This window comes from Gossypium hirsutum, chromosome A03 (genome assembly GCF_007990345.1).
Source record: "Gossypium hirsutum isolate 1008001.06 chromosome A03, Gossypium_hirsutum_v2.1, whole genome shotgun sequence".
In the NCBI taxonomy this organism is placed as follows: domain Eukaryota; kingdom Viridiplantae; phylum Streptophyta; class Magnoliopsida; order Malvales; family Malvaceae; genus Gossypium; species Gossypium hirsutum.
In genome coordinates, this window is record NC_053426.1 from 86,807,485 (window position 1) to 86,820,789 (window position 13,305).

The window sequence follows — 13,305 nt, forward strand, 5'->3', positions numbered from 1 at the left end:
TGCAAATGTTGCAGTTAGGATCTTCTATAACTGTGGGTACATAGCAAGACTGTCACAATTGGAATATGCTGTAATTGTGTGTACACAACGAATAATTGAATATAATCATACTGCCGATTCTTCCTCTGATCATATCAACCCAACCCATGAAAATGCAACACAAATACAACCCAAGACATTTAATCAAAATATCGCTTACTTTTTATCTCGTTACCAATCAATGAAAATCATGAATAACTTAGGCATCCAATTTTGTCAACAATTTAGGCATTTAGATCGTTCAATCAAGTATTTATACAATACATGTAACATTATTCACTATTCAGGCAATCAATCAAGAGTATTTCAATCAATAAATTCAATCATCCATATATCTCATTGTTCTATTCCTAATCCAAGACCTAATTACATAATCTAGTTCTCTAAATGCCATTAAAAACCTAATCAAGGATTGATTTGAACAAAATAATAAAAATTAAGACAAAACTGTAATTTTGGACTTTCAGGGGACACATGATAGTGCGACCGGACCGTGTGTGAAGCCCCAAGCTGTGTATGATTCGAATAAGTGAGGTGCAGGGGCCACATGGCCGTGTGACCCGGACATGTGCGAAGCTCCAGGCCGTGTGCAATGCGAAGATGCCAGGGATTACAAAAGGACATGGACGTGTGATCCACACGGGCTGGCTACACACCCCTGTAGTAGGTTGTGTACGACTGGGCAGTTTTAAATTTTGACTCAATTTTTCGTAAAAGAATACACATCTGACTTCTGGGGTCTCGTACAATCGTCCTCATGTCCAAGTATGATTCGGATTACCTACACGAGTCTTTCTATTGACAAAACACAAGAATTAATGACAGGTTTCAAGATTTAAGGGGTTTTTTGACAATATCATAAAAGATTCTTAACAGATGAAAGATCTAATGAAAATAATTATTTTCCAGAATTGCTGAGATCTAGCTATTGGGAAACGAGAAGCTTACTGATCTTGATAGAAATTTTGAAATTGATGGCGTAAAACTCAACGATTGATGATAAACGATTCGATTGGGACTTAATTGCAAAGTTAATATTCAAGATTTAAATTTCCAGGAAGAACTTTGAGAAAATTTAAAAAAAAAGGTTTTAGAGAAAATTGAGAAGAAATAGGGAGAATGGGGGTTTCAATTTGGGTTAGAATCAAATAGGAAATCCTAATTATGCTAGGAAGTAGTTTATTAGTTGGACTTTAGAAAAAAAAATAAGGGTTGTTTGACAAGCAACCCTTTTGGCCGAAATCAAGGAAAAAAAATAAAAGAAAGGAAATGATACCAGCATGACTTGAACCTAAGCTTAAGGGAATAAAAAAGATAAAGCTTAGCCATTGGGCTAATACCAATTCTATAACTATATTTTTATCACAAATAATACATAAGCTACTTTAATCTTGGTTCCTTAAGTGCAAAAAAATAAAAGGGAAAAGTGAAAAAGGTGGGATTTAAACTTTGATTCTCTATAGATTTTACTAAGCTCTTAACCACTAATGCTAGGATCTAGTTTATATAAATATTAAAATTCCATCCTTCTAATGTTTTTTGGGTGTTACATCTCTTTCTCTCAATTTTCATAAAAGTACCTTAGAAAATCAAGGCATATTACAATGTCTTTTTAATAATTTAATATCTACTTTAAAGATTCACTGTATTATGCTAGGTGTGTTCAAATGGTTAATCTAACCGAACTAGCATTAACTGAATTAACCAAACTTTTTAATCCTTTAACTATTAGCTAAACTGAAATTTTTTCAAAAAAAAATTAGCCAAACCAAAATGTTTTGGTTAATTCGGTCAGTTAACCTAATTAACTAAAATTTATATTTTTTTTTGTTAAAACAAATGTAAAACATATAAAAAAATTAACCGATTTAACAAAAATTAACTAAGTATTTAAGTATATCACTACATAATTAAAAATACTGCATAAGTCTTGAAATTAACACATAATTAAAATCTAAGTCTTTAATATTCTCCATCTGCATCCATTTCTTCTCCCCAAATGATCTCTATTTGCATTATACCTATAAAAGATATGTGCAAAAAATGAGCATATAATAGAAATATATGCATTTAAAAAAATCAAATAATATAAACAAAGAAATAGATTGTGAGTTAACAAGAATAAGATAGTAAGCATACCCTTCAACTCAAGAAAGCTCATGAATTTAGGGTAGGCTTTGATGCATTCCAAGAAAAGTCTAAACATTGAATTGATTAAATAAGTTAATGTAGGAGTGATGTGGTAAAAAAATTGAAACTATTAAATTAAAAATAAATATATCATTTTCAATCATGTCAAGCTCTTGGATTTGTCCTTCAATTTTTTTTATATCTTCTTGTAATGATAATTTCTGAATCCAATCTTAAGTACACACAAGAGCCTATCCAATTTTAGGAGTTAAAGAACTCATAAATTGATCAAGCACATGCCCCTAGTGCTACATGCAGACTCTGAAGCAACCATAGAAACCTGTATAGCTATCACATCTTTGGCCATCTTTGGAAGAGTGGGAAATTTAGGCTATTCACTTTTCACCATAATAAAATATCAAAATCTTCAAAAAAAAATCTCATTAGCTTTAGCTAGATATTTATCCAATGTTGATGTTTTGTCCTCACCACCATTTTCCAACTCATGCTTTTTATACAAAGCTTGCATACGCCTTTTCATTTTTTTGTTGTGGTTCACCGAGAGAAACATGTGTTGCCATACTCAATTGGCTACAAATACTATGAAGTGGAGGCTTATACTCATCAAACAATTCACAAAGCTTCCTTCAATTTTTGCATCAATTCATGAGCTTTTTTAGCATTAGACATTTCATTAAATGCAAATTCAAGACACTTTATTTTTTATGTAGGATCTAAAACACAAATAACAAACATAAGCAAATTGATCTTATCAATATCACCCCAATACTTGACATTCTTATCTTTGATTTTCATGGTCATAACACTAAAATCAACATCAATACTTGACTGAGCATCTCATAAAAGGATATCAATTTTAGAAAGCTCATAAAAAAAATATTGGATGTGACATATGATGTGCCAGAAATACACAAAGTGACTTCATAAAAATGTTCTAAGAAATCTCTCAAGTTTCTAACACTAGCCCAATCATCCACACTAGGTAACCTCCCCCCTTTCAATTTCAGCCCTAAAGTTTGTATCTTGCTCCTCAAATCTCTCAAAAGCTCTCTCAAAGTTCTGAGTAGTGTCTAACATTAAATAGGTCGAATTCCACCAAGTACAAACATCAAGACACAACATCTTATTGCACTTTATGTTTTCCACCACAACACACTCCTTAAACTTTTGTAATCTAGCTGGAGATTGTCTCACATATCTAACAGCCCCTTAACACATTCAACAGATTTATTCATTTCCTTTATGCCTTCAACAACAATCAAATTCACAATGTGTGTGATGCATCTCATGTGAATATTTTTACCATTTTGAACTAAACCTCCTCGAGAGCTAAATTTCTTTCTCAAATAACCAACAGCAACATCATTTGAACTTGCATTATCAACAACGACAGTAAATAACTTATCAATCCTCCAATTCAACAAGTATTTCTCAATCACCATCCCAATGGACTCACCCTTATGACCAAAAATTGGACAAAAGTTTAAAATCTTTTTATTCAATTTCCAATCATTATCAATAAAGGGAGCGGTGATACACAAATAATTAACTCTTTGCAAAGAAGTACATGTGTCGGTAGTTAAGCAAATTCTATAGCAAGAACTTCTTAAAAGTTGTTTTATCTTGGCCCTTTCATCTAAAAATAATTGATAAACATCTCTAATCATAGTAGTTCGTGAAGAAATATGAAACCTAGGACATGCCAAAAACATAAATTTCCTAAAGCCTTCACTTTCAACAAACTTGAAAATTAATTCATCAATCACAATCATTTGTGCTAACCCTTTCCTACATGCTTCTTGAACAAATCTCCAAGTTGAAAGATGCCCTTCCCCCCTTCAACTCCCTTACTAAGTAAAACTAGTTGTCCTTGGCTAGTGCCAACAATATTACTAGGATTTTTGTTACATGAACCGATATGATATTTTAATGACCCTATACCATTCTTTTTCCCATCTTAACAAAATCCATTTACACAATAATTACATTTAGCCTTACTTGCACTCTTACTATTAATAATCTTAGTGAAGTGAGACCAAACTTCTGACCTTTGAGGAATGACTTTTCTTTTTCCAGCAGTCCCCTTTGTTTGGCTTCAAGCTTCACCTACCGATTTTTCAGAACTTGTCAAACTAGGATGTGTAACACCACCTTCAACAGATGTTGGTTCAGTGGACATTTTGTAAGAAAAATATTATACAATAGATTAAAATACATTTATATACAATATATGAATGGATTAAAAATCAGTTAAAAACTTGAAGAACTTTAAAAGAAAAATTAGTTCCAAAAATGTTTTTTTTTCATTTAAACTCTTTCAAAAATTGGTTTCTACTTCTCTGAATTTTCAATTACACAAAAGTCTTTGATAAAATTTTGAATAAAGTGCTTTTGTGTGATTAAAGTCAATAGAATCCATAAATATCGATATTAATATAATTTTATATAATTTTAAATACTAAATATCAATATTGATTCATGTATTCTCTTACTCAAGGGTTAGAACACAACATGGATTAAAAGGGAAAAAATATTTACAAAGCGGTCATATCTATATAATGATAAAAACAGTTACAAAGTAGTCAACAACTTAAAGTACTTTCTACCTAGTTGAGATGAACCCAAAAGCAATACCAATAAAAGATCATACAAACATACATACATACATGCATGCATGCATGCATACATACACACATATATCTGAAAAAGTATCAGGTTATTACATAATTTTATTGAACCATCTTCTCATTATACCCAATATAATGTAACCATCTTCGTCTATTAAACAGGGCCATCGTATAAAAACATGATAAGTAACACAACTATCAGTTGCTAATCACTAACTCATAGCAACACCATGCCATGATCTGTCACAATGGATCCTATTAAAATCCTTAGTCAATCATATTGTTACAGGTGTACATTTATTCACTTGGAACTATCACAATCATGACCATAAGTTCAAATTAAAACATTTCTACTCATTTACATTCACAAACACACATATGCCACCTACTGCTTGATCGCATACTGACACTATGTTCAGATAAACTACTTATCACAATAGAAATATTTACTATGGATAAATTTTTGAGACCAACATTATTACAAAATGAGAGTGTAAAACTCAAGAAGATGAGTAACTTTTTATTTATCATCACAACCATGAGCATGGTATCAATTCTGAATCCAGGAAAATAACTACCTGCATATTTCACTAGAAATTCTAATAATGCGTATGATATCCACAGAAATGTTGTATTATTGCTAATAGCACGACATTATGAAAGCCTCAACTCTCATTTATAGTAATCATAAAAATAAATGGCGAGGAAGTGAACAACAATAAAATCAATTATCTCCAAGGACAAAGCACATTACATAACAGTGCAAGCTCAGAAAAAACAGTTGAAGGACCACATGAAAGTAGGATGGTATTTTTTGGAAAAAGGGGTTTGGAAAATACAATATAAAATAAATTTAGGGAAAATAGAGTTTTAAAAATTTTCCAAAACAAGATCTTGGCTGTGCTATCTAAAGTAATAAACACTTATCAAACCTGTACCTTTTAGATTCATCTAGGATGAGCGCTTCGACCGAGTAGTCTTCTTCGCTATCCTTAAGCTTACGTCTGCCAAGCGTGGGCTCGTTTCAAATAAAAAAATCACAAAATTACCAGTGGGGAAATTTCACAATTTATCTAAAATTTTGGGTCAAGTTGTAAATTAGAAAAATATTTCTAGAAATTTTCTGAAATAATCTCTTCAGTAAATTTTCTCTCTACAACTTTCTCTTGAATTCAAGTGTGTGTGAAATAATGACCCAAGGCTCTCTTAATATAGGGAGAGTTTAGAGAGTTCAATTATGATTAAATTAAATTTAATATTAAGATAATTACTTTAATATTAAATTAATAATGTAACACCCCAAACCCGGCCCAGACATTATGGCCGAATCTGGTGATGTCACATGATAGCATTTGAAACTACGTTGTTACGGTAAAATAATTTCTCATTTTTTTACACTTGTTAACCCTAAAATCGTTACCTATCGAGTCAATCGTTTTTCCCATTTTGTTGCGAAAGCTTTTAAAAGTCGTTTTTGAGTAAATCGCGTGATTAGAGAAAACTTTGCCTTTTTGAAATCGAGTTTTTAAATGTCTTAGTCGTTATAAATCCATAAAAGTAAATAATAACCCAAATTAAGTAAAAGTCCCAGAAAGTTCACAATTTACATAAAAAAATTAGCCTAGAATATAAATAAAAATTTAGATACCCAAAGTTGAAGAAATAATTTAGGTATGTGTGGCCACCAACAAGTCCTCCGCTGTACCGATCTGTCAAGTCTAGGGATTACCTATACAGGTTAAATAGAAGGGTGAGTTTACAAAAACTCAGTGTGAAATTCCCCGAGCAACAAACAGACAGTATACAAAATAAACTCAGTCTGCGCCTAAGCCCTTTCCAGTATTAGTGTCAGCATCAGTTAGGGCTTTAGCCCTTCTCAGTACAAAAGCAGTGATGCATTTGGGCCTTGGCCCACTATAATATCAGTAATCAGTACAGTAACAGATTATGCAGTAAACAAGTCCTACCCAACCAGCCTCTACACACCATCTCCGACCAACCTTACACTCCATGTGCGGGTATAATCAACCCACCCATCCCAACACTCAAAAATAGTACCAAAAGCGGCACTAGACAGTAATTTGCAGCTGAACTGACAGTATTAGGCTCGAAGCCATCAGTACACTTCCTCCACATATATCATCCCATCCCCATGCACTGCAACATACAGTCGTGGCATGCTATCACATAGTGCCATGTATATAATCAATACAGTATTCTAATCATGCTCAGTAAACAGTCATACATATATCATTCAGCTAATTAGAGATCAAAGCATTGCTTACCGACCCCACAGTAGGTTCACAGTCATCTCGGGCAACCCGTACAACCCTAGCAAACTAATCAGTAAATTGGGCTCACACGCCAATGTGATCTGCCTGTGTAGGCCCACACGTCCGTGTGGCCCACACGGTCCAAATTGGCCTTGGCCGTGTAGATCACACGGCCTGGCCCAAAATCCCACACAGATTAAATCAGTCAAGCCCGTGTCTCTCACACGACCTACCTAGCCATCACACGGCCGTGACTGGTGCACACGGCCTACCTCGTCGACCACACGGCCTACCACACGAGTAACCACACGCTCGTGTGGCATCGATAGTAAACTTTTTTAGCTTTTCGCTGAACCCGTTTTTTGCGTTTCGGGTACACGCCTACTTTCGATTTGAAGTTAAAGTCACCACGAGCACTCCAGAACCTATCATTGGATACGTTTTACTCAGTTAATCTCTTAATCAATTGAATTATACCGAACCCAAAATGGGGTGCTCGTCGAACGAGCAACAAAAACTCACCTTTAAAAGAATAACAACGATTCCCACGAATCTAAGCCTCTAGCAAACAATTTTGAATCCCTGCAACCCCTCCTAAATGATAACGACACTTGTCAATGAACAATTAATAACAGTTATCCAAAGAACAAATTTACTTAACTAACACTTACCAAATGATCGTAGTCAAAGAAGGAATGGCACAAAACCGAGTGGGAAAGAATTTGGAAAGAAGAGAGGAGAGAAAAATAAGACTTTTAGTAGCAAAAGTAAGGTGAAAATGATAGCAAGGAAGAGTAAGAGGAGAAAAATCGACGGAGACCTTTTTTTGGAGAAAAAGAATCAGAATTTCGATAAAGTCAAAAAAAATACAATCAAATCCTGATAACTACCCCTTTCCCTCAATTTACTCTTAAGAACGTTCCACCTGACTCCCCACACATTCCACTACTCAGAATCTTATTCTACTCAAACACTCACACGACACAAGCAGCAAAATAAATCCCTTATTCGCACAGGGATTTGAACTCTGGATCTCCAAGCACTTAACACTCCACTTAACCACTAGATTAGCAGGCCCATTCTGATATATTTTGTCAACATTTATTTATAAACCTACTGACCAGAGATAAGGGTTTATTCATTTAAAAGCAAAAATTGCCCAACCTAAGGCTTGAACTTGAAACCTATCACAAACACCCAGACCACTCAACCACTGAAGCAGATACAGATTAGTGTCACAAACATACGAAAATAAATATATGGGATTTTGGGGTGTTATAACTCTACCCCCTTGAAGAAAATTTCGGTCTCGAAATTTTACCTGATCAGAACAGATGAGGATATTGTTGTCGCATCGAATCCTCAAGCTCTCACGTACCTCCTCAGAGCTATGATTACGCCAAAGAACCTTAACCAGTGGGATGAACTTTCTTCTTAAAACCTTAACATCTCGCCCCAATATCTGAACTGGCTCCTCCTCAAAGGTCAGATCTGGCGTAACCTTGATCTCCTCTACAGGAACAATATGTGTAGGATCAGAGCGGTAGCACCTCAACATTGAGACGTAGAATACAGTATGAATCCAATCTAGCTCTGGAGGTACTTCTAATTGGTAGGCAACTGGTCCCACTCGCTTCAGAATATGGTAAGGCCCAATAAACCTAGGGCTCAACTTACCCCTGTAACCAGACCTCAGTACTTTCTTCCATGACGAGACCTTAAGAAAAACGGAGTTTCCCACAGAATAGTCGATTTCACGATGCTTCAAGTCTGCGTAGGACTTCTGTTTATCAGATGTCACTTTCAATCGGTCTCGAATCAGTCTAACTTTATCCTCGGTATCAGAAACTAACTTGCACCCCAGAACAGGTCGCTCACCCAACTCAGTCCAACATGATGGTGTGCGACACCTATGACCATATAATGCCTCGTAAGGTGCCATCTGTATGCTAGACTGATAGATGTTGTTATAAGGAAACTCTGCTAACAGCAAGTAATCCTCTCAACTGCCTCGGAAGTCAATCACACAACACCTTAACGTGTCCTCCAATATCTGAATCACCCTCTCTAACTGACCATCCGTCTGAGGATGGAACACAGTGCTGAAGTCCAATCTTGTACCTAGAGCTTCATGTAACTTCTTCTAGAACCGAAACGTGAAGCGAGGGTCCCTATCAGATATTATTGAAACCGGTACCCCATGCAGTCTTGCTATTTCAAACACATACAGTTTAGCCAGCTTCTGCAGTGAGTAGTCAGTACGAACCGATATGAAGTGGGCAGATTTGGTCAACCGATTCACGATGACCCATACTGAATCCTTCTTAGTGACCGTTAGGGGTAACCCACTAACGAAGTTCATAGTCATTCTCTCCCACTTCTAAAGTGGAATCTTTACTGGCTGCAACAATCCTGAAGGTAACTGATGCTCAGCCTCAACATGTTCGCATGCCAGACACTTAGCCACAAATTCAGTAACCTCTCGTTTAAGACCTGACCACCAGTATAACTCACGAAGCTCACGGTACATTTTATTTCCGCCATAATGCATAGCATAGGAGCTACTATGTGCCTCTCGCAGTATGGACTGCCTCAAATCAGTATCCTTTGGAACATAAATTCTCCCACAGAAACAGAGTACCCCTTCGTTATTCAGTCTAAAATCCACAATATCACCACTCTCAACCTGTCGGAATTGAAGACTTAGTGACTCATCCTCCATCTATTTACTTTAATCTACTCAATCCATATCGGTTTAACCTGAAGCTCGGCCAACAGACTACCATCATCAAATAAACTGAGACGAGCAAACATTGCCCTCAGATCAATCATAACCCTACGGCTCAGCACATCAGCCACCACATTGGCCTTACCAGGTGGTATTCGATAGTACAAGTGTAATCTTTAAGCAGCTCAATCTATCTAAGCTGCCTTAGATCCAGCTCCTTCTGAGTGAAGAGATACTTGAGGCTATTGTGATCGGTGTAAATGATACACTTCTCATCATACAGATAATGCCTCTAGATTTTTAGTGTGAATTCCACTGCAGCCAACTCTAGATCTTGTGCCGGATAATTTATCTCTTGAGTTTTAAGCTGACAAGATGCATACGCCACTACCTTACCTTCTTGCATCAACACACAACCCAAACCAACATGTGATGCATCGCTGTAGATAGTGTACTCTTTCCCAGGCTCTGGCTGTATCAAGACAGGGGCCTCAGTTAGTACGGTTTTGAGCTTTTCAAAGCTCTCTTGCTATGCATCAGTCCAATTAAAAGACACACCCTTGCGTAGCAGCTTAGTCAGGGTGCTGCAATCAACGAAAACCCTTCTACAAAACGTCGGTAGTACCCTGCCAGTCCCAGAAAACTGCGGATCTCAGTTATAGTCTTAGGCTGCTTCCAATCCAAGACAGCCTTAATATTTTGAGGGTCAACTTTAATCCCCTCCAGCAACTATATGTTCGAGAAACATTACTTCACATAACCATAACTCACATTTACTAAACTTGGCGTACAGTTGTTTTTCTCGCATAATCTGTAAAACCACCCTGAGGTGTTCATCGTGCTCATCTTCAGTCTTCGAATACACCAATATATCATCAATAAATACCACCACAAACTGATCCAGATAGGGCTGGAACACTCAGTTCATCAGATCCATAAAAGCTGCTGGTGTATTCGTCAGTCTAAATGGCATCACTAATAACTCGTAATGACCGTATCGAGTCTTAAATGCTATCTTATGCACATCAACCTCCCTAACTCTCAACTAGTGATACCCTGACCGGAGGTCAATCTTAGAGAAAATTGAAGCACCTCAGAACCGGTCAAACAGATCATCTATCCTAGGTAAGGGGTACTTATTCTTGATGGTCAACTTATTCAGTTGCCAGTAGTCGATACACATGCGTATGGATCCATCCTTCTTTTTCACAAACAACACTGGTGCTCCCCATGGAGACACACCAGGACAAATGAATCTATGATTCAGTAATTCTTGAATTTGAGCCTTAAACTCCACAAGCTCTTTCGATGCCATTCTATAAGAAGCGATGGACACCGGAGCTATACCAGGAAGAAGTTCAATCCCAAACTCCACTTCTCTACTCGAAGGTAACCCCGGTAACTCTTCAAGAAACACATCTACAAAGTCCTTAACCGCCCTGATATCCTTAACCACGGAATCCTCAGAATCTGAAACACTGATGTAGGCCAGATACACCTCACATCCTTTACGAACCAATTTTTCAGCCCTTAATGCAGAAATCACATTCAATAAATAATTACGACGCTCCCCAATTACTACTACCACACTGTCCTCTGCAGTTCTCAATACAACCCTTTTTGTAGCACAATCCAAGCTCACTAGGTGCTTGACCAACTAGTCCATTCCTAGTATCAAATCAAACTCTCCAAAAGGCAGTTCCATCAGATCAACTAGAAAGATAGCCCCTTAAACTTCTAAAGGAACATCTCTAAACAACTTATTTACCCTTACTGATTGTCCGAGCGGACTCAGTACTGTCACTTTACTTGCAGTACTCTCAACCAAGATACCCAAGTTCTCAGACACAGTACAATCTATATGGGAATAAGTAGATCCTATCTCTATCAGTGCAGTATAAGGTACATTATAAATAAAGAACATACCTGTGATGACGTCCAGAGCATCTCTGCCCTCTCGGCAAAGTGTAGCATAAACTAGAGCCCGCTGCCATACCTTAGTATGACCAGCATCTCTACCTGGTGCTCTCTGACCACGACCACCCTATTACCACCTTTGACCTAACCACGGCCCCTCGGTGGCTGATGAACTGCTCTTAGTGGTGGTGCAATACCAGTGCCCGGAGCTTGCATCTAATTGGATCTTCGTAGACACTCTCTTATACGATGCTCCAAAGAACCACACCTCAAACATGCCCCATTTCTCTTCTAGCACTTGCCTTGATAGCGCCTACCACAGTCAATACACGATGGCTGTCCAGTAGCAGCAATAGGAGCCTCAACTCCGATCTGCTCATCAACTCTGGCTTTTTTCTTAGGCCTCTGAATAGAACTTGAGAGGTCTGAATCCTTCTTATTCCTACCTCTCTCTCTGTTCTGGCGCTCAGCGCGTTTCACTTCCTTGGTGATCTTCTCCTTATCAACCAGAGCAGCAAAGTCTCGCTCCTTCTGTAGAGCTATCAGTACCCTCAGATTATCCCTGAGGCCATCCTCGAATCGAACGCATCTTTCATACTTAGTCGCCACCATACCACACGCATAGTGGCTTAGTCGTAAAAAATAGGCCTCATACTCGGCCACTGTCGTTTTCTACTTTTCATGTACATACATGCTTCCGATTCGAAGCTAAAGTCACCACGAGCACTCCAGAACCTATCATTGGACAGATTTCACTCAGTTAATCTCTTAATCTATTGAATTAAACCAAACCTGAAACGGGGTGCTTGTCAAACGAGCAACAAAAACTCACATTCAAAAGAACAGCAACGATTCCCATGGATCTAAGTCTTCAGCAAACAATTTTGAATCCCTGCAACCCCTCCTAAACAATAACAACGACACTTGTTAATGAACAGTTAATAACAGTTAACCAGAGAACAAATTTACTTAACTAACACTAACAAATTATCGCAGTCAAAGGAGGAACAGCATGAAACCAAGTGGGAAAGAATTTGGAAAGAAGAGAGGCGAGAAAAACAAGACTTTCAGCAGCAAAAGTAAGGTGAAAACGATAGCAAGAAAGAGTAAGAGTGTAACACCCCTAACTCGTATCTGTCACCGGAATGGGGTTACGAGGTATTACCAAACAAGACACAAGCTTCAAACAATCAGAAGCATACACTAGCACAAACTTTTAAACCAACCAATTATTAATATCAATAACCTATTTAATTATTAATACCACATAGCCAAATATAATTTTAATGTGACTTAAAGAATGTGCAAAACATGAAAACAACATTACGCTTCAATAACAAACTAAAAATCATACATTAATATAACTCACAAAACCAAATACAGAAAATCATTTCAATTTGATCAAATCATATTCGGCACTTGTACATTACTACATGTTCAATCAATTTATAGTCATAGTTTAAGGACTAACTTATACACTACACAACATTCATCTATTATCAAGTAGGACACTTATACATCACATAAAAACTCATATAATTTCCATGATTTACTATTGCACAAGTCACTA

The 13,305-nt window shown here is 36.9% G+C and overlaps 1 protein-coding gene across 1 annotated transcript; it reads right to left on the reverse strand.

Annotated features, from left to right (window-relative positions):
- Positions 1 to 10,394: 10,394 nt before the first annotated feature.
- On the reverse strand, positions 10,395 to 12,347 carry LOC107887606 (uncharacterized). Its single transcript, XM_016811853.1, has 5 exons — positions 12,038 to 12,347; positions 11,745 to 11,837; positions 11,587 to 11,702; positions 11,038 to 11,475; positions 10,395 to 10,547 (listed from the first exon to the last, which is right to left on the reverse strand). Exons 1-5 carry the CDS (start codon positions 12,345 to 12,347, stop codon positions 10,395 to 10,397), a joined length of 1,110 nt encoding a protein of 369 aa, XP_016667342.1.
- Between the last annotated feature and the right edge of the window lie 958 nt (positions 12,348 to 13,305).